Source organism: Podarcis gaigeae (assembly GCF_964106915.1).
Source record: "Podarcis gaigeae genome assembly, chromosome: 14".
NCBI classification, from domain to species: Eukaryota; Metazoa; Chordata; class Lepidosauria; order Squamata; family Lacertidae; genus Podarcis; species Podarcis gaigeae.
Genome location: NC_139690.1, coordinates 31,641,312 through 31,668,983, shown reverse-complemented (window position 1 = coordinate 31,668,983; position 27,672 = coordinate 31,641,312). Strand labels below are relative to the sequence as shown.

General features: G+C 46.4%; 1 protein-coding gene across 4 annotated transcripts in view; it reads left to right on the top strand.

Moving 5' to 3' along the window:
* The window catches only part of LMF1 (lipase maturation factor 1), a 150,785-nt gene extending 127,647 nt beyond the window's left edge, over nt 1-23,138 (top strand). For 3 of the 4 annotated variants that reach the window (XM_083710857.1, XM_083710858.1, XM_083710859.1), the window contains 5 exons: nt 4,562-4,745; nt 8,153-8,306; nt 10,664-10,847; nt 15,991-16,103; nt 22,836-23,138. In XM_083710857.1, coding sequence (XP_083566983.1) covers nt 4,562-4,745; nt 8,153-8,306; nt 10,664-10,847; nt 15,991-16,103; nt 22,836-23,013 — 813 coding nt within the window. In that variant the 3' untranslated portion in view covers nt 23,014-23,138. Of the gene's footprint in view, nt 1-4,561; nt 4,746-8,152; nt 8,307-10,663; nt 10,865-15,990; nt 16,104-22,835 lie in introns of all 4 variants that reach the window. The other variant, XR_014557718.1, reaches the window with a different exon arrangement.
* The last annotated feature ends 4,534 nt before the right edge of the window (nt 23,139-27,672 follow it).

Here is a 27,672-nt window from a genome sequence, read left to right as displayed (position 1 = left end):
ACCCAACCTAAACTCCTATAAATTCCTGGAACTGACTTGGCTAGGCATCAACAGGGTTCACCTCGCTTGGTAAGATAATATATCTAGTATGCACTTGTAAAAGTTTGGGAGGCTGCCCCCGGATTGCCCACCGCTTTCCACAGCCTGTCACTGGCTTGAATTACTCCTTGGAAACTCCTTTGCTGTCCCATGTGCAATAGAGAAGTCAACGTGTTGTGGTTTTTCCAAGAACTACTTTCTGTCACCCTGTGGAGAGGGGGGTTACCTCTTGCTCGCCGTCTCCTTCCTAATGAGCAATCTAGGAGCCTGCCCTTAACGCAGCAAAATAACTCCTAGACTCAGTTGCGTCCCAGAGGACCTGGAAGAACAAATATTGGTGGGTTTTTGGGGAGGCAGTGAAGTCTCTGATGTCATGGCTGTTGCCTCAGGATCCTAGCGTTGCCGAGAGGAAGGCCCTGATTTGGACAGTGCACCAGCCAACCCACTCGGTGGCCGGGGGGGGGGGACCCTCAGACCCCCTTCCACACTGAACCTGCTTTTAAATACAGTGGTACCTCGAGTTAAGAACTTAATTCGTTCTTAACCTGAAGCACCACTTTAGCTAATGGGGCCTCCTCCTGCTGCTGCAGCGCTGCCACCATGCGATTTCTGTTCTCATCCTGAAGCAAAGTTCTTAACCTGAGGTACTATTTATAGGTTAGCGGAGTCTATAACCTGAAGCGTCTGTAACCCGAGGTACCACTGTATTGTGTTTTCATTGTCATGACCCTCCCTGGGACCTTGGGGTAAAGGGCAAATTAACAACAACAGGGGAGTTTTACCCTCCAAGTCATCTGAATTAGGCACTCCTGGTTCAATTTTTTAAAATGACAAGTAACTGGGAGCACCTCCCTTCCAACTCTACAATTCTGTGGTTTCCCCCCGCCCCCAAGCAGTTTTGCATTTTCAATGATGTGATCTGTAAATGGCACACGGGGCAAGTAGGCTGTGTGGTTAGAGTAGGTAGGGACATTACACTTCCTTACACTGAGCCATGGGTCCATCTAGCTCAGTAGTGTCTACACTGACTGGCAGCAGCTCTCCAGGGTTTCCAGCAGGGGTCTTTCCACAGCCCTACCTGGAGGTGCCGAGCGTTGTGCCTGAGACTTTCTACATGCAAAAGCAGGTGCTGTACCACTGAGTTGTGGCTCTTTCCATAACTATAAAGTAAGATTCTAGTCCTCATCGATCTGAATGAAGGGCTGATTCAAGAGAAAGCTGCCTTAATACCATTGGGTCAATTCTGCCTTGGCAGCATCTCCAGGGTTTCAGGCAGGGAGTCTTTTCACAACCCTACCTGCGTTCTAGTTCTCACAGTCATGAAGAAACAGCTGATTGAATAGGAACACAGGAAGCTGCCTCATACCACTGGCTCAGCATTATCTACCCGGATAGCTCAGTTGGTTAGAGCCAAGTGCTGATAATGCCAAGGTTGCAGGTTTGATCCCCATATGGCACAGCTGAGTATTCCTCCATTGCATTGGACTAGATGATTCTCAATGGTCCCTTCTAATTGACCAGTTCTATGATTCTAATATTAATATACTGACTGGCAGTGGCTCTACCTGGCTGTGAGATTGAACCTGAGACCTTCTGCATGCAAAGCAGGTGCTCTACCACTAAGCTATGGCCCTTCCTCATAGTTTTCAGGGCACTCTGTTGCCCCTGTGGTGGCTTTTAGCCCACACACTAATAGCCGTCCCTGGTCTGTGCGCTGGAACAGTTTGCAAGTTGTTGTTACAGCTCCTTCTGGAAGGATATACTGTCTGGCGGAGATTATGAGTTTCTGGCTGGTACCTACCAAATGCCTATAATGATCTGCAATTAGGGTTCAAACCGTGTACGGACCTGTAAAAGATTTCTGACGGTACCTGCCCCATTTCCTAGCATTTGGGCTCCCTTGCCAGGGCTAAGGGGAGAGAAACACAAGGAATAATTGTTTGGGGGGCTGAAGGAGGGAAACCACTCTCATCCCCCCCCACCCAAATTAATCCAGCGAGAGCCATGAATCCACAGTATTTCATATCGCACTTCATAAAACTCCAGTCATAATCCATAAAACTGACATTATTAGATTAAAAAAAAGAGGTCCCAGCTCCTCATTTCAGGCTTTTGCTCATTAGACATTCTGTAGTTTTATAACCTTACCGTTCCTACCCAATTACTGTGATTAATACTGTGCCTTAATAAAAGAAAACCTTTGCGATTCAGGAGCAGACTTGGGATGTGGGGGGAGCAGGTCTTGGTTTAAGGCGGCCTTTGCCAGCCTGATGCTCTCCAGATGTTTCAGACTACAGCTCCCAGAAGCCCCAGCATCACATGCTCGTGCTGGCTAGGGCTGATGGGAGTTGTAGTCCTAAGCATCGGAAAGCCCACCAGGCTTGCAAATGACGCCTTGGTGTGAGGAAAAGATAGTGCTTCTGGGCCAGGACTGGAGAGCTTCTGACCGACCAGAGGTTGCTGGACAACAGTTTCCGTCACCCCTGACCATTAGGCATGCTGGCCAGGATTGGTCGGAATGGAAGTCAGAAAAGATGTGGAAGGCAACAGCTTCCCTGTCCCTGATCTAACACCTACAGCCTGTTCCAGAGAGATTCCGCTTGTGTTTTTCTTAATTCTCTGTTACCCCTCGAAAGACCTGCTTGCCCCAGGCTGAAGAACCGTATGTTTGACAGGTTCATAATTCCACCCTCATGTCAAAACCTCAGAGGCCACATTTTGAATCCTGTGATTATTTATTTATTTGATTACACACACACACACACACACACACACACACACACACACACTATACAGCTGTTAGAAATAAGATTCTTCTTTTCAATCTCCCAAGCAATAAAGAAAAAAAGGGAAAAAAAGAAGGAAAGGAAAACAGAACAGACCACCCAGTTACTACATATAAAGTAGTAAGGTGATCCTGTGTCAGAGGGGCAACTCAGGGAATTATTTTCTTCAAATTGCCTCAATATTGGAAAGTGGGGTGGCGGCGCAGGAATGCAATTGAGCAGAAGAAGTGAGAAATGTTAATGAAGTGGACTGCTTCATATTTGTGGATGTAGATCATTTAAAAGTAGGGGGGGGGGAATGGTGGCCAAAGACCCAAACTAACAGCGTGCATCATCATTCCCCTCCCTCTCTTTTAAGTGATGCAATAATGATGGCAATGACGAAGCATCTGTTTTCTAATGTGGATTCTTGTGACTTTGGGTTTGAATCTCTGGTTGCTTTTAATGCATCCTGTACACCACCCAGGCGTTTTATTCCATTTTTGTAAAGAGGAATCATAGAATTGTAGAACCAGAAGGGACTCCCGAGGGTCATCGAGTCCAACCCCCTGCAATGCAGGAATCTCAACACGCGGTTCTCCCATCCAATGTGAAACCATACCGGATCCTGCTTAGCTTTGCTGCTGCTGTTGTTGTTTAGTCGTTTAGTTGTGCCCAACTCTTCGTGACTACATGGACCAGAGCACGCCAGGCACTCCTGTCTTCCACTGCCTCTCGCAGTTTGCTCAAACTCATGCTGGTAGCTTTGAGAACACTGTCCAACCATCTCGCCCTCTGTCGTCCCCTTCTCCTTGTGCCCTACATCTTTCCCAGCATCAGGGTCTTTTCCAGGGAGTCTTCTCTTCTCATGAGGTGGCCAAAGTATTGGAGTCTCAGCTTCAGGACCTATCCTTCCAGTGAGCACTCAGGGCTGATTTCCTTCAGAATGGATAGGTTTGATCTTCTTGCAGTCCATGGGACCCTCAAGAGTTTCCTCCAGCACCATAATTCAAAAGCATCAATTCTTCGGCGATCAGCCTTCTTTATGGTTCTTACTTCCATACATCCTTCTTACAGCCTTCTTACTTCCATACATCACTACTGGGAAAACCATGGCTTTAATTATACGGACCTTTGTTGGCAAGGTGATGTCTCTGCTTTTTAAGATGCTGTCTAGGTTTGTCATTGCTTTTCTCCCAAGAAGCAGGCGTTGTTTAATTTCGTGACTGCTGTCACCATCTGCAGTGATCACGGAGCCCAAGAAAGTAAAATCTCTCACTGCCTCCATTTCTTCCCCTTCTGTTTGCCAGGAGGTGATGGTACCGGTGGCCATGATCTTAGTTTTTTTGGTGTTGAACTTCAGACAATATTTTGTGCTCTCCTCTTTCACCCTCATTAAAAGGTTCTTTAATTCCTCCTCACTTTCTGCCATCAAGGTTGTGTCATCTGCATATCTGAGGTTGTTGATATTTCTTCCAGCAATCTTAATTCCCATCATCCCTGACCACTGGTCCTGTTAGCTAGGGATCATGGGAGTTGTAGTCCCAAAACATCTGGAGGGCCAAGTTTGTCTATGCCTGGTGTAGATAGCACTGAGTTAGATAGGCCAAGGACTTGGTTGGGTGTAAGGCAGCTTCTGAGGCCCCTCTTACTGTTTGCTTAGCACCTGTAACCAGCCAGGCACTGCAATGCATTGAAAAGCAAGCCCTAATCTCTCCCTGACCACAAGCTGTCCATCTCCTCTTTCTTGCCCTTAGGTGCTCCTCATCGTGAGCGGGAACTTGAGCTTCCTTAACTGGCTGACCATCGTGCCAAGCATTGCCTGCTTCGACGATGCTGCCCTGGGGTTCCTTTTCAGCTCCAAAGAACAAGGCCTGAAGGCCAGAGTGCAAGAGATGCAAGCTGGAGAGGCAGAGGGGAAGACGGAGCCCTTGCGATGCGGTAAGTCCTTCTTGGGCTGAAGCAATACATTGGTCTGATGGGAAAACACAGACACCTATGTACACACAAGGTTCTTCGCCATCTGCATTTATCCTCGCAACAAACCTGTGAGGTAGGTTAGGTTGGGAGACGGCGGCCAGCCCAGCGAAGCACTACTCAGAGTACCCCCATTGAAATTAAAGAAAGGGTAAGGGTAAAAATAGACAGGTATACATAGATGTACATTATTAGTTTATTATTAATACAATTGATATCTTAAGGTGATAGGTTTACTAGAGTGGAAAGGTGTTGAAAAGGACAGGAAGTCAAAATTATGTACTAATTTTATGATCTGAAGACTTCCATTCTAATGTTTGAATTTTGTTTTGATAAATTTGATATATAGATAATGACATGTTGTGGATATATGGATGCAATTATGGATAATAAAGCATTGAAAAAAAGAAATTAAAGAAACTAAGTTAGTAATGCTCATTCGTTTCAATGTGTCTACCCTGAGAAGGACTAGCATTTGATATAAATAATAATAGTTATTTATTGCTGCAGGGACAATGTCCTATTTTCCCAGGCTCTGGGAATGCTGTATGGCTTCAACAATAGTATTCTGGTTGGTTGGTTGGTTGGTTGGTTGGTTGGTTGGTTGGTTGGTTTTAAGTTTCTAGCCCTCAGGATTGCATTACACACAGACATATATCTTGTTTTATTTATCCCACCTTTTCCTCCAAGATTTTCAGGGTGGTGCACATGGCTGTCCCTCTTCTCATTTAATCCTCACAACAACCCTGTGAGGTATGTTAGTCTAAGAGATGGCACTGGCCCAAGGTCACCCAGTGAGCTTCATGGCTGAGTGGGGATGTGTACCCTGGTCTCCCAGGTCACAGTCCAATACTCTAACTACTGTACCACACTCTCTCTCTATAGAGACAGACAGACAGACAGGTGTGTAGTGGTTAGAGTGCTAGACTGGGACCTAGGAGACCAGGATTCAAATCCCCACTCGCCCATGAAGGTCATTGGGCAACCTTGGCCCTGATCTGCTGTCTCTGCAACTCTGCCAAGCTGGCCAGGATCCTGCACAAAAGGCACCTCAACCCAGCAATCCTCAGGCAGACTTGGGGGGGGGGGAATTAGCATGAGGTGTCCCAGTCCCAGGAATATGTTCATCTTTACATTGACCAAGTTTCCCTCTCCTGTTATGTTTCTGTGCAACATAACGAATCCCGGCTTTTCTGAAATATCCACCCACTTTCTCAGGGGTCCAGACCTCCCTTTTCAATGAAAAACTGCTCCCAAAATATTCTCAGACTAAACAGTTTATCAGGGTAGCAGAAAGGCTTAAACAAGCATTGTTTCCCTGCAGAGATGGAAAAGAGGAACTCTCCATGCTAGTCAGTTATTATTATTTTTATTTGTCTGTCTCTCTGTCTCTCTTTTCAAAAAGCAGCAGGATGCAGCAAGGGTCAGTTTTGCTTATTTGTCCAATTCTCAGTAGCTTCCGGTGACCATTTGCAAAGGTACAGCTGTATCTTAGTCTTTTAGGGATGCTGCCAACCTACTTCCCTGGATCGGTTGATGCATCTAAAATAATAAAAAAACAGCCTTTGCCTTTGGCAAACTGCCCACCCACCCCGCCAATGCTTTGGACTACAACTCCCATCTGCCATGTTGGCTGGGACTAATGGGAGTTGTAGTACAAAATAGGGCTGGGCAATGTGAGGTTTTCAACATTGTGATATATCACCAGCCAAACATTGCAATCTGGTGATACATCAAAGCTTGGTTGATGGGCATTGCGATTCAAATAGCATTCGCTTACCGCTTCATGTGATCAATTGTGCAGAGCGGGGTTTACCTGCCCCCCCAATATTTTCTTCAAGTTGGCACTCCTGGTATTTCAGACTAAAACTCCCTTCTCAGATGGACCCCAAGCGTATACTTAATTTCAATGCCATCCAGAAGAAAGAACAGAAAATTCTCCCCAAGCCAGAAATGGCTTCTCTACACTAGGGCTTGTTGTTAACTGAGCAGCATTTTAGACATTCTTCTTTTTAGTCCCTTCCCAGACTATTTAGAGAAAAGCAGATTTTCATAAAGATATGGCACAGCCCATTGGCTGAGGCCCGCAATGTTGCAGGCAGGGGCTGGGGGTGGGGAGGGGGAGGTTGAGCAAATGCTCGTTTTCTTATTGGCTGTGGGGGGGGGGAATCCAGGTCACAAATGGCCCCAAGGACAGTGACAGGGGGAAACCAGACTCTCCGATCTACCAAGTCACTGTCCTGCCAGAGACCACTTGCAGGGTGTGTGTGTTGCACTTTGTATAGCAAGATAAGCAAACCAAAAAGGGGGGGAAGGACATGCACCAAAGGAGTTTGCAGTCCGAATTTTAGCATTGCGATGGGAGGAGAAAAGAGAGTTGTGGGGTGACAAAAGAACAGAGACAGGAAGAGGGGGGACGAGAGAGGGAAGTGGGGGACAGAAATCATAAATGTGAGTGAATGAGTGTTTGGATCCTGCTCTGCTTTTGGGCAATGTTGTCATTTGAGACATCACAGCTTCTGGTCGTTTAATTGTTAAGTCACCGTGGCCTTGATCAGGCTCAGGAAGAAGGAAGAGCAGGAACTACTTCTAGAACTCTGGGTCATTTGCACCAGATCAGGAACAGTTGATGCCAAGAGCACCAACATAAAGCCTAAACTAGCCTGCTGAAATCAGAAAACCTTGAGTAGGAAACATCTCTCTCTCTCTCTCTCTCTCTCTCTCTCTCTCTCTCTGTGTGTGTGTGTGTGTGTGTGAGTGTAAGCATCTCTGTGTGAGCTCCTGAAAGCCAGTGCCCGCTGAGAGGGACACCATTTCCCTCAATTCAGCATCCACCCTTCTGAGCCATTGGTGGACCTCAAGGTTCTAGCGAAAGCCAAGTAGAAATCCTGCAGGTCTGAGGCTTGCCCATTCTTGGCGTGAGGCTCAGTGCAGAAGGTCTGCCATCTTGAAAGCGGTTGGCATCCTTAGAGGAATAGTGCATTGCAGGGACCCTCATGAGGTGTTGTGTCTTTCTTCCCCACCCCAGCAACAGAACATCCCAAGCCAGGCGGGTGAGTAATCTCAGACCCAGGCCCAAGTGTGGCTATTTAGGCCTCCAGCTTGCTCGCTTGCCTGCTTGGATCTCTAGTCTGGCTGGAATGTGGCCAACATACAGAGGTAAGAATGCATCCAGTCGTCTTTCCACTCCCTCCCTCTGGCCCCTCTGACCGCTGGCCTAAAGCCCCTGAATAGTTGTCCACGAGAGAATGAAGCACTAGGGCCAGAAAAGGTTTCCCAACCTTGTCCTAAGCTGATTCCGGAGCACATTAAATGTATGTCCCCAAAGCAAGAATATATCACTTACGGTTTCTACCTCTCCTTTTCCACAGGCTGCTACATCCGCAAGGGAGTGAACCTATCTTTTGGGGTCCTGATTGCCTTCCTCAGCGTCCCGGTGGTTATCAATCTGCTAAGCTCCCGACAAGTCATGAACACGTCCTTCAACCCTCTCAGGATAGTCAATACCTATGGGGCCTTTGGAAGGTATGGCTCTCTACTAGGGTCAGGGTCAAGGTAAAGGTAAAGGGACCCGTGACAATTAAGTCCAGTCGCGAAGGACTCTGGAGTTGCGGCGCTCATCTCGCTTTACAGGCCAAAGGAGCCAGTGTTTGTCCGCTTCCACAGACAGTTTTTCCAGGTCATGTGGCTAGCATGACTAAGCCGCTTCTGGCGAAACCAGAGCAGCGCACAGAAATGCCGTTTACCTTCCCGCTGGAGTGGTACCTATTTATCTACTTGCACTTTGTGCTTTCGAACTGCTAGGTTGGCAGGAGCTGGGACTGAACAACAGGAGCTGACCCCGTCGCGTGGATTCAAACCGCCGACCTTTTAATTGGCAAGCCAAAGTGGCACAGTGGTTTCATCCACAGCAGGGATGCTAAATCCTGGGGTCTGCCTGCCACTTGTGCCCTTCCAGATCTCATGGGAGGGAGGAGGGGTTTTGGAGGGATGCACAGGTAAGATTTTCCATGAGGTTTAAAGAAGTGGCCTTTGAAATGGCAACCAAAATCACCAAGGGATTGGAGCACCTCCCCTATGAGGAAAGGTTGGCTCAGTTGGTTAGAGAGTGGATGCAAACAGATGACAGATGCTCTATAACTCAGCTATGGCCCAATCCCCAGGTCAGCTACCTTTGGCCTCAAAGGACAGGCCTCTTCTTGGGGTACAAGCATGTCACAAACCTCTAATTTTAATTCAGGATCAAAAGCATATTATGGTTATTGGAACAATAATTGGGGGGGGGATGTTTGTTGAGGTATTTGGAAGTCACATTGATTCCTCTTCACAACGGTTACACCCCTTTCCAACTCATCGCCAAAGGCTCTTAATGATGTGGCAGAAAAGAGACTGAGCTCCTGCCAGAATCTGTTGTCCTGTCCTGATAGCCCTGCAAAAGCTGTCTCTTTTCTGCCACATCATTAAGAGCCTTTGGCGATGAGTTAGAAAGGGGTGTAACCGTTGTGCCTCTTCTTACACCTCCTGAATTACCTTGGCTCCTTCGGAGGAGTGGGGGTGTATTGTCCTGCCATTGTTGTTCCTTCCTCTTAACTCCTTCGCTCCCTCCCTCTCTCTTCAGGTTGACCATTTCCCTTTCGACAGTTACCAGAACCCCGCGAGCATGCGATGAAACCCCTGCTATAAATGCATTCGTAATTCCAGCCTATGTAAACCAATAAAAAGAGGATTGCAGCTCATAATGAATATATGATTATGTGAAGGCTGACATATTTTGAATAGCACAGTAGGAACAGGCTTTTTATTAGTAATTTGGTGTCCTGGATTTACAGTGTGTTCATGAACATTGGGCAGTGGGCCACCTCTCATAACTCAGCTCACTGAGCAACAGTGGTGGGGCGGGGGCGGAGGTCCTTGGCTGGGGCAGGGGCTGGGAATCTGTTGAACTGGAGGTAGGGATAATTCTAAGTGGTCCCCGTTAGAGCAGCCAGCCAGTACTAGACCCAAGGAATGTGCTCTTTTGCCAGAAGACAGTGATCAAATAGAATAAGAGATGGCTTAGTTGAATCAGGGCAGAGGACCATCTGCTCCCCCCAGCCTGTGTCTTCCAGATGTTTTAGAGTACAGAGAAAGCTGTCTTGTACTGAGTCAGACCATCTAGTTCAGTATTGTCTGCACTGATTGGCAGCAGCTTTCCAGGGTTTCAGGCAGGGGTCTCTCCCAGCCCTACCTGGAGATGCTGGTAGTTGAACCTGGGGGCCTTGTGCATGTGCTCTTCCACTGAACTAAGATTCTAGTCCTCACCGTTTCTATTAAAAGGGGTGATTTAAGTACAGGCCGCAATCGTTTTAGACGTGTCTGATATGTGTGCAACCGCACATGTGCACATTACAGCAAACCCAGGAGTAACCTCAAAAGGGGTGGGGCAGGGGTGCAATGGGGTCTTTGCAGGCTTTTTCAATGGTGCGTCAAATATACACCTTTTCACGAAATGCTGAGTCAGAACATCAGTCCATCTCCCTCAGTATTTTCTCCCAGCATGTACTAGTCTGAGATAAACTGCCTCTGAACATAGCCATTCCATTCCCAGCTCTCGCAGCTAACAGGAGGAGCCCTGCTGGATCAAATAAAAGGTATATTCAGTCCAGCAGGTCCTTCCTTCAGTGTTCCACCAGGTGTCCATGGGAATCCCGCAAGCAGGGCTTGAATGCCACAACCTCTCTCTTCTTTGCTCCTCTGAAACATGCCCCATGAGATTTGGTCTTTGTGCTCTGTTTGGAGTTGCTGGCTGCTTTTTCCTCTTGCAACTGCAGGCTGCCCAAGTTCAGATTTGGGATTGGGGTTTCCCGAAACTCCAGAGAATAATTCCGCATGTCTTTTCACAGCATCACCAAAGACAGAACCGAGGTCATCATTCAAGGGACGTCCAGCCTGGATCCCAACAACCCTGCTGCTATTTGGGAAGAGTATGAATTCAAGTGTAAACCTGGGGACCTACACAGGAGACCCTGCCTCATAAGTCCGTACCACTATCGCCTGGACTGGCTCATGTGGTTTGCTGCTTTCCAGGTGCGTTCCCAACACAGGTATGAGGCTCTAGTCCAGGGATAGTCAACCTGGTGCCACCCAAACATAGTTGGACTACAATCCCCATTATCCCTTACAATTGGCCATGCTTGTGTTCGCCACTCCAACTGCCTCTGGAGGGCACCATATTGGCTACTCCTGCACTAGTCTGAAGTTGTTCGAAAGAGCATCCATTGGGTGTAAAGTGATTTTGATTAGAGCTGCAGATCTCAACAAAGAGGGCCTGCTGGATCAGGCCCATCTAGTCCAGTATCCTTCTCTCACAGTGTCCAACAAGTTGCCTGTGTGAAACGTGCTAGCAGGATTCGAGCACAGAAGGACTCTTGTCCCCCTCCCAGCAACTGGTATTCAGAACCATTACTGCCTTCAGCTGTGGAGGCAGAGCATAGCAGTCATGGCTAGTAGCCATCAACAGCCCTCACTAGCCACAGAAGGACCAGTGTTTTCTGTATTCATGGTGGCTTCAGTTGGAAGCCACAGCAGGCCCTTTGACCCTGATGTCCACCTTTCCCATTGTCTCTGCTCTGCAGGGTGTCAGTCTTGATCTTAGAAACACTGAGTACCTCATGATGTTGCGCTCTGTTTTGGTGCTCAAAAAATCAGAAGGTTCAAGGGCATTAAACTAAAAGCCAAGCAGCAGTTGAAGAAGGGAGAATGGCCCTGATGCTTTAACCCGCAGAGTCTTCTCACTTACTAAAATAACAAGCAGGAACTCAGGGATGTAAATGCTAGAAAGCCACATGCAAGGCTCACTTGGGATCATGCTCAGTGACACAGTTATATGTGCACACTATGCAATGCTTTCTCCAGACTCTGTAATAATATGCCCTACTCAGGAAGAAAGCCATAGATGCGGCACAATTCGACAGCTTCCCCTTTCATCTCAAAAGCAGCTACCTGAATCGCCACAGCTTATTTTTGGGCCTCCAAATCAAAATGGGCTTGGAAATTAAAAGAACTATCAAAACCAGTGGAACTGGGGCCCATCTTCTTCTTTCTTCTGCTCTATATTTTGGAAAGTTGTATTTGGACAACTTTTAAGGTATCATTGCCAGATTTTGTGGGGTGGTTCCTGTAACTCCAATCGTAAATACATTAAAGTACAATAAGTAAGAAATCAAACACAGTTAAAGATCAAGATGAATGCTTAATCCACAGGCATGGCATGGACCGCCTGAATGAAGCTCAAAGACCACTGTTGGTCTGGGGACCACAGTTTGGGAAGTCCTGTCCTATAGGACTATTTTGGTGTTCATATCCCCATGACACCCTTTTATATTTTCAACAGGCCTTTATTATCATCCCAGCCTGCAGAATAACTTTCAAGGTTGATGGCACTGGTACTGTGGGCTGCTGAATGGGGCCAGCTGGAACACCTGAGGCAACCCAATACTTGACAAGCTGCTGAAAGCCAAACAGGGCCGGGAGGTGGATGGAGAAGATCTTTTCCCATCCCATTGTGTGGCTCGTGACAGGTTGCTCTTTACACCTCATCACTGCTTGATATATGACACTCTCTTGTCCAGGCTTCCTGAAAACAGTTTCCCCTTTTGAGGCGAGTGACAAGACTTCCACCAGAGCAGCACACAATCTGTTGAAAGGAGTAGGCCCAAAGCCTGTCATGGCTGACCGAGGTCCCTTCACTTTTCACATGTTTGAATAGCTGGCACATCCAAAATTTCAGACGCTTGAGGATTTGTCCTGGAATGCCCGGCCCTGAGGAGCAATTTGTTAGCAGACTGTTGCTTAATTGCTGCCCCAGAAGTGCTTTTAATTGTATTTCATATAACGCAACACTGCTTCCCAAGAAAGGGCTGCTGTTACCATAATTTTATTAGCCAAATATAATATCCTCTCTTCATTTCTCTCTCTCTCCTTCTTATAAACCGCTCTTTGTTTTGAGTGTCTCGGCCTCCCGTGAGAGCCGTAGCTCTCAATTAGTGTCCTTCATTTGTTGCTGGCAGAGACGTGACCAGTCCGCTTACACACTTGCAGGTCTTCCTCTTGTCTGCAGAAGAAATCAGGCAGCTATTTGATGCTGAGTACACGACAGTGAAGAGGAATCAATGTGACTTCCAAATACCTCAACGTACATCCCCCCCCCAATTATTCTTCTAATAACTATAATATGCTTTTGATCCTGAATTAAAATTGGAGGTTTGTGACATGCTTGTACCCCAAGAAGAGGCCTGTCCTTTGAGGCCAAAGGTAGCTGACCTGGGGATTGGGCCATAGCTGAGTTATAGAGCATCTGTCTTGCATCCAGAAGACCCCCAGGTCCAATCTGCAATGGCATCCAGGGCTGGGAGAGACTGCTGCCTGAAATTCTGGAGAGCCACTGCCATTCAGTGTAGACAATATTGAGCTTGGTAGACCAATGACTCAGTAGAAGGCAGCTTCCTATGTTGTCAGTCTGTTGTGTCCATCTTATCAGTTGTTTTTTCTGGGGGTGCTTCCTTGTGAGAAAGGAGGAAGGCCAAAGCATCATGCAGAGAGGCAGTGGGATGCCTCCTCTATGAATAGAAGCATTGGGAGCCATGCGCACCTTTCGTTATGTAATTGATACATTTCATATGATGTAATGACCATCCCAGTGGCTGCTTATAAGGCAATGTGTTTGTATCATCTTCCAGCCAGGGGTGCTTCTGTTTGGAATAATACTGGCCTATGTTGCTGTGGGGCTTGTTTGCTTTTAAATCCTGCTTTATCCTGGAGAGATGCCCACAGAGAAATCCACAAGGAAGCTCTCCTCTGCAATCCCCATTGAAAAGAATGGAGCTGTTAGAGCAGAGTTCACAAACATCAGACATGTAGATTAGGAGGGGATACACTGAATTTATTGCAAACACGGGGTGTGTCTTGAGCTAAGTCAACTTGGAAGGACAATGACTCAAAGCCAGCAAGCATCACCTTAAAACTTCTAAATAAAGAAATGTGCATGCAGAGAGAGAGCTTGCAGAGTTATAGGGTAAGGATTTTCTTATCCTGTTCAGATTGCAAAACTGCTGTACAGCAGGGACTCCATGCCTCCTTTGTTCTGGACAATAGCTAAGCCCACTCATAGTACTCAGACAATGAAGACCAATAGCCTTTGATAATGCTGATAGTGGCTTTTAAAAGCCAGTATCTCTGCATTAATATTTCAAAGTTTCCCCTCTAACCCAGGGACAATGAGTTGGGCTCAGGAACACTTAAAGGAGACTTGCCTGTGGCTTCTGGAGTAAGCCACCTGTTGGGAACCATCCAGGTTACTCGTGGGGTTTAAATAAATAAAAGGTGGCACAACCTCTGGAAACTTCCCAGATTCTTTGCTGGCTAAGGCTGATAGGATTTGTAGTCCCAAACAGCTGGAGGGCACCAGATGCAGGAAGGCTGGTGTGGCCTCAAGAAAGTTCTGTTATCTGACTCCCCAGAAGCAAGATGGCAAAAACCTTTGAGGTTCCTTCTTGTGCCTCCCAGTGTATACCCTATTTCCAGACCAAGGGCCGCATTCCCACCTGGGCAGCTTTCCAGGGGCCACATGTAGGAGGGACCGGATGCAAAGGCGACAGGGGTCTCTCCCAGCCTTAGTTGGAGATGTTGTCAGGGATTGAACCAGGGACCAGACGCTCTGCCACTGAGCTACAACCCTTCCCCTAAGTCAGGGTAATAATTCCTGAAGCATATCAATAAGAACTCATAATAAAGTTTGGGACCGAGGCACAGAGTCCCGTTTTAAATGGAAAGGGTCATCAGAGCTGTTTTGAAAGAGGCTTCTCCCAAACTATTCCAATAAGAGCTTCAGTGGCTGTCAGAGCCCAATGTTATCCTATCCACCCGGGATCCTCCTATCCCAGAGGAGAGGAGTCACAAATATTTAACTGGTATATAGCCCCAAAACGCTGAGTAACCCTCTGAACTTCGACATGGTCATGCAGATAGGATGGCTGAATTTTGTTTTCCTACACTGTCCCCTGCTGCTTGCTTAGTATAAAATCTGCCTGCAGAGGACCAGGCAACGCAGAAACCAAACCTGGGGGTAGGAGGATCCCTTCTTATTTACAGTGCCTGAAACTCATTAGGAGGTCTGGAGAGCTTTCCAGGTACAATTTGCAGTGCTATATTCTATTTTTTACCCACTCACTGAGCCCTACATGTTTCAGTTTTGCCTTTGTTCAGTGGGATGCGGGTCTCAACGCAGGGTAGAGACTCGGAATAGAACTGTGGACATCTCGGTTTGAATCCTCACTTGGTTTCGTTTGTTTGTTCATTTATTTATTGAAAACATTTATAAATCACTTGCTGGGTTATATCCAACTAGCTTGTAGTAAACCCACTGCAATGAATAGATCTAAGTTAGTCATGCCCGTTATTATCGGTGGGTCTGCTCTGTGTAGGACTAATGGTGACTGCAAACATATTTTTTTTATCTCGCAAATGGCGTACAGGATAAAAACAGTACTCAATATCATTGAAAATAAAATGCATCAAACCAGTAAAACAGTAGTATGAAGTCATTCCCTGTTATTCCCTCAAAATATGGCAAATCAACTATTGCTTCTGGCTCCTCAATGTGAAGAGGCTAGCCATGTTTATTTGACAGTGAAGGAGGTGTATTCTGTATTTATGTCCTGAGGTTTGGGGCTTCTGCAAAGTCACCCACCCAGGAGCACCAGATTGGCAAAGGCTGTTCTGCACATGCACATGGCTTATTTAATTACCTTATTGCAGCAATTTACAAGCCTTCTAGACAGTTCTGATCATTTGTTGTTGTTGTTAGTTCAAGAATTCCAAGAACGCCCCCTGCCAAAAAAAAATCAGTGCCATTTGGAAAAGCCCACCATCTTGATTCCAAATGGTGTCCAGTGGTACCCCAATGTAGACCAAAACCTGCTCCTCTATCTTGTGCACTGTCATGCCAGATTGAGTAATGGTTTGGTCCGCCATCTTGATTCACAGTAGTGTCCAGTGGTATTTTAACACTCCTCCATCTCAGGTACTGTTATGCCAAACTGGGCAACAATATCCCAAGAGGTGTCCAAATGCATAGAGAACAGATGGACAGACAGATAGACCACTTAATATTATCCTCCTCCTCCTCCTCCTTATGTTTATCCTCTTCCTCTCCCATGTGTTCTTTTTCAAGACTTACGAACAAAATGAATGGGTAATCCACTTAGCCGGAAAGCTTTTGGCCAACGAGAAGGAGGTTTTATCTCTGATAGCCTTCAATCCGTTCGAGGGCAAAACTCCACCAAGGTAAGCCTAACCCACGGGAAATTCAGTGATGATATAGGATTATTTTTGGGCACTCCCACCCTGCAAGTAGCATGGCCCTTATTGTTGTGAATAATAAGGGGTCCTGCTTACTGACTTCCCTTTGGGGCATCTGGTTGGCCTCCTGTGAACAGGAGGTTGGACTAGATGGGCCTTTGGATCCTCATACATCATTAAAAGAGGCAGTGTGTTGTCACGCTCAGAGTCTGAAAATATAGACATAGAGACAATAGGATTCTATTGGAAGGGACCCTGTTGGACCCTATTGGAATAGGATTCTATTGGAAGGGACCCTATTCTATTGGAAGTTGGAAGGGACCCTAAGAATCATCTAGTCCAACCCCCTGCAATGTAGGAATATGCAGCTGTCCCATATGAAGATTGAACCTGCAACCTTGGTGTTATCAGCACCATGCTCTTTCCGACTGAGCTATTCAGCGGTGCTCAGTCAAAATACACATCCCCACCCCTGACCAGTTTGAGGGAGGGGCCATTGGCCTGGTTACCTCATGAACAGAGATACGTTCCAATGGAAACTGACCCCATGGGTACAATTTTTTCACCCTTTCTCAAAGGGATAGAAAAATAATGGAAATGGATAACATAGTTTGTAGTTGGGGGCAAACTGATGGGGGGGAAACACCTTCCCATTGTCCGTTTGGGTCAGCACTTCTCCCACTAGCTAAAGGAATTTCCAAGTGAGTTAATGCCTTCAAAATGAAAAGCTTTAGAGAAAAGGAGGCAGGGGGTTGTTTGGCCTTTTTTATTTTACACTTGCGATGGGGGGAGGGGTAGTTGTTGTTGCAGCCAGTGTGATAAATTTGGAATGAAAAACAGGTGACTTGGTTATTACTATTTTTTATTATTTTTAATGACGCCATTGTGGAGTTGGGAGCAACCTAATTGAGTGTGAAACTTGACTTCAAGCAAAGTGAAGTTTGCAAAATGTCCGCACGTGAAATATCAGGGCCCAGCCAATGGTTTGTAAAATATTTAACCACCATAAATCTGAAATGCTGGAGGTTTCAGCTAAGAAAATTAAGAAGTGATTTAGCTCGCTGTTGCAGGAGGTGGTTGCAGCCACATGAATGTGGTTTTGCTTAAGTGAGAAAGGACAATTAGATTTCAATTAGGAAAGAGATTGATACTGGATTTTTTCCAGTGTCACAGAACATTAGCTTGAAAGTCAACAGCCTGCTCTCCTTGTGCCCCAAACCTAAATTTGCTTGCTTGGAAACAAATCCCAGCGGAATCGTAAGGAGGGCAACACTTAGCACCAACTTTTCCTTGAGGTCTCCCCCACCCATGAGAATCGAGGGGGGCCACAGCTCAGTGGTCAGCCACATGAGCAGAATATGGTAAGCCTATCGCCTGGTGTGTCATGCGTTTGAACATACTGCAATCGATCTGCTCCACTGGCAAGTTCTAAAGACTTGCATTTCCAGGCATGCATTGCCCTTCTGCAGTTCGATGTCTCTTGACAATGACCATTCCGTGTCGGACAGAGTGACATTTCAGCGTCATTGTACCATGAGCGTTGATACTTCCCATGGACCCCCTCAATTTGTCATTTCTGTAAGAGAGCCTAACATTGAAAGTAGGGTGACATTTTTGCAGTCTTGCCAGTTGTGAGTGTGTGTGTGTGTGTGTGTGTGTGTGTGTATGAGAAAGAGAGATTGTGTGCTTGGGTTTCCCCTCCAAAACCATCTCATCTGTTCCAGAGGGACAGCTGCAGCCTCTGCAACTAATTACAGCTGTCTGGAAGATTTAGACCCTGGCCATAACAGCTCAAATATTGCTGCTAATTTTTAACACTTTCACAGTTGGGAGATGTCATCGCAGGCAGATAGCTGGTTGCATCTCAGCCGCACAGCTGCTCCCGGGCTTGAGAAGGAAATTGCGGAATGTTGATGTGGAAACAAATGGCGCTTAGGCCTTGGCAAGGCGAAGTGGGGAGCTGTGGCCTGCCCTTCTCCAGCCGGGCCTTTCTGAATGCAGGATTCGAGGCATGGCAGAAATAAGAACCAAGGAAGCTGCCTTCTAACAGCTAAGACCACTGGTCCATCTTGCTCAGTATTGTCTACACTGACTGGCAGTGGTTCTCCTGGATTTCAGACAGAGAGTATCTCCCAGTCCTAGGTAAAGGTAAAGGGACCCCTGACCATTAGGTCCAGTCGTGACCGACTCTGGGGTTGTGGCGTTCATCTCGCTTTATTGGCCGAGGAAGCCGGCATATAGCTTCTGGGTCATGTGGCCAGCATGACTAAGCCGCTTCTGGCAAACCAGAGCAGCGCACGGAAACGCTGTTTACCTTCCCACTGGAGCAGTAGGTACTGCACGTTTATCTATGTGCTTTCGAACTGCTAGGTTGGCAGGAGCTGGGTCAGAGCAACTGGAGCTCACCCCATCGCGGGAATTTGAACTGCCGACCTCCTGATCGGCAAGTCCTAGGCTCTGTGGTTTAACCCACAGCACCACCTGTGCCCCATATCTCCCAGTCCTACCCGGAGATTAAAAGTGATTGAACCTGGGGGCTTCTGCATGCAATGCAGATGCTCTACCGCTGATGCTCTATGGCTGTTTCATTGGAAATAAAGCAAGATTCCAGTCCTCATGATTTTGAATATAGAACTAAGAGAAGCTGCCTTCTGCTGAGTCAAACCATTCACCCATCTGACTCTACAAAGTTTCAGGAAGGGAGTCTCTCCCAAGCCAGGACATTCTACATGCAGAGCAGATGCTCTTCCACTAAACACCACCATCACCCCAGTTTCAGCAGTGAAATCCAATCTGTGGGATTTAGGAGCAGCTGAAAACACACCTTGTGTCACCAAGAGCAAATTGCCAAACCAGCAATAAAGTGAGTTGAATGGGAAAAGATGTCACCAAAGGCTCATCGGTTTTCCAGAAAGCTAGGATGCTCCATAAGATGACTGTGTTTTCTCACTTGGGAATTTGGGTGGGGGTGTTCCCCAGGCAGGGAGCAGCACAGTGCCTGAAACCATAGCATCCCATGAAGCAGCCTGCCTGGCTTGCAAAGCTGGCTGGACCTGGGAAATGTCAAGAGGCAGTAATGCTTTAATTATTAGCAGGAAATATTGTGCTTCTGAAAAGTAAACACGGTGGGACTAACACTTCAGTCCCTGGGTTTGGAAGGAGTGTGTGTGTGCGCGCGTGCATGCACGCACATGCGTGTTGACAGGGGGAAGAGAAGAGAAGTACTGTTCCTCTTTTAAAAAGCAGCTGCAAGAGAAGCAGGTTATTGGCTTGGAATACAGATTTGTCAGGGACAGCTAAGTAGAGACTTCAGTCAGTCACTTTAATGGTTGCTTAACATATAAGGAGTCTCCAAGTGGCTTAAAAAAAATTTAAAGGCATAAAAGCATGGCATAAAAGCTTCATTTCAGGATGTGCCTTGGCAAGAGGGAAGGGGGATGAAGAGGGGAAGTATCCTTGACTCTTAAATGTGCTGCTTTTTATTTTATTACATTGTCTTCTGTTGAATTGGGTTGTAGTTTCGTAAGATACTCTACTCCAACTTTCCAGTTCCTTTCTTTGTTATACATTTATTTGTTACTTTTGTTAGCCACCTAGAGAGTGGGATAGTTCAACTGGTAGAGCATGAGAATCTCAGGGTTCAAGCCCTACAATGTGCAAAAGAGTCCTGCATTGCAGGGGGTTGGACTAGATGACCCTTGCGATCCCTTCTAACTCTACATATTTATGATTCTATAAAGATGTGAAATATATATTTATATATCCAGGGGCACAGGTGGCCCTGTGGTCTGAATCACTGAGCCTCTTGGGCTTGCTAATCAGAAGGTCAGCAGTTCAAATCCATACGATGGAGTGAGCTCCCATTGCTCAGTTTCTGCCAACCTAGCAGTTCGAAAGCACACTAGTGCAAGTAGATAAATAGGTACTGCTGCAGTGGAAAGGTAAACAGCATTTCCATGCGCTCTGGCACTTGTAATTATATATATATAATTATATATGAATTATATATGAATTAAATCAGAAACTAGAACAAAGCCCCAGAATAATCTATAGAACAAACTCAATTAGAGAGTAGCAGAAGCTTTCAGCAGCAAAACCACCATCAATAGATTGAGTGGCAATCCCAAGGCAAAACTGGGGAGCAGGGACTGAACATGAAAAGGTACCATGCCTTTCATAAAGGGCAGAGTGTCTGTGAAGGGGAGGCATGTGCCCCAGGGCTGTGCAGGGGAGAAGGTTGCAAACACATTGTCTGACACACCCCCACCCCCATGGGATCTTGCAGCCAATGGAGGCTGCTGGTCACCAGTTGTTAAGTATGGATAGGCGTATTTGATCATTTCAGTTTCTCTCACTTTATCCTATTTCCAGTCTTAAGTTCAGTTCCCCACATTTCCACATCAGTTTCCAAATGGTTTGTTTTTAAAAGTCCTTATGAAAATCCATCAGCAAATTTCTCCTAATATGCACACATGCACAGCCCACGTTTCCTCATATTGAACAGCTCCTTTGCCTGTCTACTCACTTCCTCCCAACAGACTGCTCACAACAGACTGCCTTTCCCTGTGATTTGGTGGTGGACCGTTCCCCCCTACCAAGCACTGACCATTTTGTCAAGTCTCAGCTTCATAACTTCCTTCCTGCACTTCCTTAGCAAACGTCCCTCTGGCTCCTCCTTCCTCTTCCTCGTCACCATCCAACTTTGCACAATTCCTGCCGGCCCAGGGATCCTGCTTATCATTTTGCGCTCTTTGCTTTTCTCCTTCTGTTCTCCCTCCTGCCCAGACTGACCTTCCACTTCTGCTCCAGATCTGCGCTGTTTGTCAACACTGCGTGCCAAACACTGCTGGTGCTTTTGCCTAGAGAAGTTGGAATGTTTGTGAACATTCCATGACACCCCAGCAGCTAGCAGAGGACTTGAAAGGTGATGTGCAACACCACCATTAAAAATAAAATAAAATGGTTTGCGTGTATATATCTCCTTTGCAAAAATGGTTTTTTGCCTTACTAAACAAGGGTCCATTCGCTCAAAGCTTAGCAAGGTGTTGCGAATGTGTAAAGGGTTCTTGTTATTTAGCCACAGGGACTCCTCAGCTACAGCTGTATAACATCCCTGAGGATCTAGTGTTCGGCGGAGGGGATTGAGCAGAGGGAAAGGCAGCTGCTTCACCTTCCTGCCCAACTCAGTGGCTGTTTTTGTATTTGAGTAGCGAAGCGAGGACATTCCCAATGAGCACTGATGTGATGCTGACATGTTTATAAGGTGGGTTATTTTATTAACTTCTCCAGCAAAGCAACATGGTGTGGTGGCGTCTCCGAAGCACTGGCCTGCTCGGCACGGACTTGTCAGAGTGTGCTTTTGGATAATAAGCAGGGAGAACTCAGCCTCACCCCACAATGGTTTCTTTCCCCATTCTTCTCCAACTCCCGCATTGCTTGTAAAGGTAAAGGGACCCCTGACCATTAGGTCCAGTCATGGCCGACTCTGGGGTTGCGGCGCTCATCTTGCTTTATTGGCCGAGGGAGCCAGCGTACAGCGTACAGTCATGTGGCCAGCATGACTAAGCCGCTTCTGGCGAACCAGAGCAGCGCACGGAAACGGCGTTTACCTTCCTGCTGGAGTGGTACCTATTTATATACTTGCACTTTTTTGGTGTGCTTTCGAACTGCTAAGTTGGCAGGAGCAGGGACCGAGCAACAGGAGCTCACCCCGTCATGGGGATTCAAACCACCGACCTTCTGATCAGCAAGTCCTAGACTTTGTGGTTTAACCCACAGCGCCACCCACGTCCCACAGCGCATTGCTTGTATCTCTCCCCAAATGCTCTTTTCCATATGGGCCTGTTCATTTCTCTTATGGATATATTCTTTCTCTCTCTCTCTCTCTCTCTCTCTCTCTCTCTCTCTCTCTCATGCATTGTAAGCCTCCCAAGTAGTCATTCCAGCAGATCCCCACACTACGGCTTAAGGAACACATGGACGTTGCTTCTGTTGAGGTTCCAGGTTCAAATAAGCTGGCCCTTCACCCTCTCCTTGCCAGCTGTTCTCTTGTTTTGGCGAATGAAATAGATGCTCATGTGAGGGCAGCCTTCACCAACTGCGTGCCCTCCAGATGTTTTGGGCTTGAACGCTCATGGCCATTGTGGACTACAACTCCCATCAGCCACAGCCATTGGGAACTGCAGCTATTAGACTTACCTGCTCATTTAATTTATACACTGCTTCATACTTCAGCAGAACTCTCTGAGCAGTGTACAGATCCTGACAAAAAAGGAAACCCGTCTAAGAAATACAAAACAAATCCCACATTCAAAACCAAGCAGTACTGCTACCCCATGTAAGGCTAACAATGTTATTTGTTAAGACAACTAAGAACCACAGAAGCAAATCATATATGAAACCTCTGAAGGAGAAACTACCAAGGGGGCCACACATCATAACACCTGAGAGAGTTTGCAGAGAAATATCTTTCGGATATTTGGGGCCTAAACATTTGTTTAGGGATTTCAGGTAAGAAAAAGTTGGACAGTATCCAGGAGGGTTTCCTCTGATGACCTTAACATGCAAGAGCAGTTACTTTTAATATATACTTTTAATATAAATAAAGAGGTAGGGGCCTAGTTATTTATTTTAAAAGGCACATTTTGCAAATATGAATCGCAAGTTTGCATTCTTTGTTCCTGCCCTCACTCTGTGGCGTTTTGTTCCTTTGTATAGGTGGGTTCGGGGCGAACACTACAGGTACAAGTTTAGCCGCCCTGGAGGTAACCACGCCAGAGATGGGAAGTGGTGGATCCGAAAGAGGATCGGGCCCTATTTCCCACCCGTCAACCTTGAGGGCTTGAAGAAGTTTTTTGAGGCTCGAAACTGGCCCCAACCCAAGCAAGATGGTTAAGCAAGCAAATGAAGAGACCGTGACCAAGAACCATTGACTTTGAAAACCCTACTTACTTTTTAAAATGTTACGTCTGCCTTTTTCTCATGTTCAGCATTTTACAGTAAAATGGATAAGGCGCTGTAGACAGATGTATCTCTGCCTCTTATTCTTGCAGCCTTGCTTGCTTGGATTTCTTTAATTTTCTAATTATATAACCAACTAGATTTTAGTGTTGTTAGCCCAATTGGTTAGCCGAATGGCAGGCACTCAGTGTCGAATTATGAGTCATAACATAAAACTTAAGACGATAAGTTGAGCCCTGCAGGATCAGGCCAGTGGCCCATCTAGTCCAGCATCTTGTTCCCACAGGGGCCAATCAGATGCCTTTGCCAGAGGCAAGTGGGCACAGCAATGGATGTGGCTTTTACAGCAAGCACATTATTATTATTATTATTATTTATTTACAAATTATTACCCTTGAGCCTAAGGGTTTCAACAATTAAAATACAAGATTAGAACACAATATTACATTCCGGCTATGCAAAAGGTTATAGGTATATATACAGACATAAACATTCCTTCATCCAGGCCTGCAAAAGATGTAATAATAATAATAATAATAATAATAATTATTATTATTATTATTATTATTATTATTATTATTTATTTATACCCCGTCCATCTGGCTGGGTTTCCCCAGCCACTCTGGGCGGCTTCTAACAGAACACTAAAATATGGTTATGACCATTCCAGGACATTGCCACCAGACCAGGAAGGTGCAAAGCAGAGCTGGTGACCAGGGCATTGAAATGCATCTCTAACTATTATTTCTGTATAATTATCAGATTGCTGTATAATATTGTATAATCTTAGAAGAGGGCATTTCTGTGACTACCATGAAGGGACCTGGCCCTTCTGAATTTCCCACTGCACAGCTGCTCTTATTCTTCCACACTTGAACAGATCTCAGGTCACTCACTTGCTTGCTGCCCTCTCACCCTTCCAAGCAGGCAGCTGCCTAGGGTGGTGGGCTGGGTTTCATGTGGGCAGCGCCGGTTGCTGACCAGCTAGTCCAAGGAAGCAGGACCTCGGGGCAAATGCAGCCCTTTGGGCCTCTCTAACCCTTGGGACTCTCCTCAGGCCACACCCCTCCCTAGCCACACCCCTTTCTCCAGACCACACCCCTCACGGGCCTTGCTTATCACCGTCCTTGGATGTTTTTGCCTGGCTGGAATGTGTCTTAGAACTCTGGTCATGACTTTTGCTCGCCCTAATGGATTGGTGTATGTATCTAGAAGATAACTACTGTACAGGGTGGCGCTGTGGGTTAAACCACAGTGCCTAGGACTTGCCGATCAAAAGTCGGTGGTTCGAATCCCCGCGACGGGGTGAGCTCCCGTTGCTCGGTCCCTGCTCCTGCCCACCTAGTAGTTCGAAAGCACGTCAAAGTGTAAGTAGATAAATAGGTACTGCTCCGGCAGGAAGGTAAACGGCGTTTCCGTGCGCTACTATGGTTTGCCAGAAGCGGCTTAGTCATGCTGGCCACATGACCCGGAAGCTGTACGCCGGCTCCCTCGGCCAGTAAAGTGAGTTGAGCAACCCCGGAGTCGGTCACGACTGGACCTAATGGTCAGGGGTCCCTTTACCTTTACCTTGCTGTACAGAGGTAAAGTTCACATTGGATGGCAAGCTCACTTTTGCCTCTGACACTGCCCACCAGTGACATGTACCGTCATCGCTCCCCCCCCCCCCCCCGAAGATTGTCCTTATGGGAATGCAACCCTCAGGCTGAAAAAAGCTCCCCAGACTTGCCCTGCTCAAAGCTCTGATTTTACAAACAAATAGGTCAGAGTTCTAGCGGACCCCATTTACAAGGGCTGTACTTTTGTATTTTCAAGTGCAGGGATATGTGACCGTGACTTTTGCACCTCAGGGTCTGAAAAGCAACTCAGATGTGTGGGGCTTTGCAGAGTCCCTCTCCAGCTAGGAGTATCATCCGTTCAGAGGCGTTCAGAGACAGTTCGTCTTGATGGCTTCTGCAAAACCAATTAGCATCGCCAGTGAACTCCAGGTCCTGGAGGAAGGAGACGCACAGCTGCGAAGTGTTGTGTTTTGTCCTGTCTCCTGGTTCTCTCTGGCCCAGGAGGAAAAGAGGTTTGGGGGGGGGGTTGTTGTGGGGAGAACGAAAGAGAAGAGACTCCCAAGCAGGCAAAGAACCGGAAGCATTCCAGACAAATAGTGATCATTCTCCAAACAGTGGAGCGAAGGCTGTAAAAACACAGGCTCTTCCTCTCCTCCCTGGTCTCTTGTAAACTCAGGGGGATTTTTTTTGTCTCTTCTCAAACCCTCATCGCTTTGTTGAAGAAAGTAATATTGGCCTCCCTGTCCATCCCACACCCTCCAAGATGTGTCTGGGTAGATAAAGATGTTTGGGACAAGCTACACATGGCAGAGGAGCTTGGAGCCTAGAAATCAGGGAAAGGAGGCAGATTCTGAAGAACTGGATGGAACAGATAAAAATGGCAGTCGAGGTGGGCTCAGCCTTTTGGTGGAAAATTTATCAATGGGTTGTTTTTAACAAAATTTGTATACCACTTGCTTGTAAACAGAACCTCCAAATGCCTCTTTGTGCTAGTTTCTGGGTATCACACGTGAGGACAGTGCTGGTGTGCTCAGGTCCTGTTTGTGAGCTTCCAATTGGGCCATCTGGTTGACCACAGTGAGAACAGGGTACCTGACAAGGTGGGCCCCCTTTGATCTGATGGTCTTCTGGTGTTTTCAGTAGCAGTTTGAGGGTGTTGCCCTTTGACACTCAATGTCCGTAGGACTTAAAATTTGGATTACTTGATGCAGGGTTCTTGTCTTTAAGCACAGAGCACTGCTCTATTCTGTAAGGTCTTGCTTACAGAGAACTAGTGAGTGGATGAGCCATTAACACAGTGCAAAATTTAGCTGGGAGAGAAGGTGGGGGAGCCTCTTAATGAATTCTCAAGGCCCACCTGGAATGTAAGAATTTAAAAAGAGCCCTCCTGGATCAAGCCATCTAGGATCAAGCATCCTGTTCTCACAGTGGCCAACAAGATGCCTGAGGTTTCCAGCAACTGGTATTCAAAAGCACTAACACCTAATGCTTTTCAAAAGCATTACTTCTTGTCCCCCAGCAAATCGAGCCAAATTGCCCACTCACACATAGGTAGCCTGAGAACAAAAAACATGGGCTAGCCTGATAAAATAATGGAAGAGAGCCCCCACTGGTCCTTCTGCACCAGCCTGTTTAGGGATGTAAAATTGCACAGTTCCCATTTTGACTTTTCCTGGCTCTTTAATAGCCAAGGATAACATTGCTGAGACTTCTGTGCCTGCGTGGAGGAAATGATTGTGCTCAATTGATGTGGCCTGCAAGCGGATAGCAACAATAATAAATAGGCAACAGATTATGAAGCAGCCTATCTGTGAGGAGGAAGTGAAAGCCGTTGGTCACCTTAAGCAGCTCTCGTATCAATCCATTCCACAAAGTTGTTGGTTGAGGTTAAAGCACAATTAGGCCACGTCAGAAGGGCAAAAGCGTAACCCAGATTTGCTGATAAGATCCAAAAAGTCACTCCAGAGGAAAACTTTGCTCCACTTCCATAAACCAAGAAGTTGTTTTGTCTATAGACCAACCTGTAGCCCTCCAGATGTTTAGGGGCAAAACACTCAGTAATCGCAGTTGCTGGGGCTGATTGGAACTGTATGAAGAACATGCTTCTACTGAAATTCCCCAGAAGGCTATTCTCTAGTTATAGAAATAAAATGAAATATGTCTATTATTTTAGACAAGATCAGTGCATCTGACCTGATACTCACAAGTGTTTATAATATGTACATTTTATATACGCCGATGATATATTTGCTGATTGTAGCCGTAAAGATTTGTAATAACCCATGGTTGGGGGGGCTAGTGCTAGAAGCATTAAATAATTTGTATATATTACAATGCCTGAATATATTTCCCATCTGGCGTTTCATGAAAACCCATCTGGGGTAGTCCATAACAGTTTCAAGAACTGGGCTGTCTCAACAACCCTACAGTAAGATGCTGGAGTTTCCTAATTCATGCTAGCATTTATTAAGTGCTAGTCTGGTGCAAAGTCTCATTGCATTTCTATTTTCCCTCCTCCCTAACGCACCCTGTCTGGTTCCCTACAAGTCAGCCAAAGACAAGTGTATGAAGGAAAGGGATTGTGACCGTCTTGCAGGTACTTTTGCCAGATGGCCAACAGAGAAGAAAGAAGGAAGGTCAAGATCTCCAGCTCTCTGAGTGGAAGCCCAACCAAACAAGGGGTGGAAATAAAGGGTTTCAGCCAACTCCATTGTAACTAGAGCAACTTCCCAATACAGGGTTGCCTTCAGATGTCTTCTAAAGATTTCTTGGCTTGGGGGTCACATGAGTGCCCCAATGGAAGCTGATGCATGTTTGTAATTGGCCGTAGAGGAGGATAATGATTAATTTGATTGCTCAGTGCCCAAATACTCTGGGACACGATTCATGGATTCCTACAAAATGAAGCAAGACGAGTTTAGAACAAATATCTAATCAAGTTCCCAGGAGGGACAGTTCCCTCCAGTGAGTCACAGCTTATCCTTTATCATTATTTTCTGCTGAAATTTATTTATTTATACTTATCTATAAAAAAA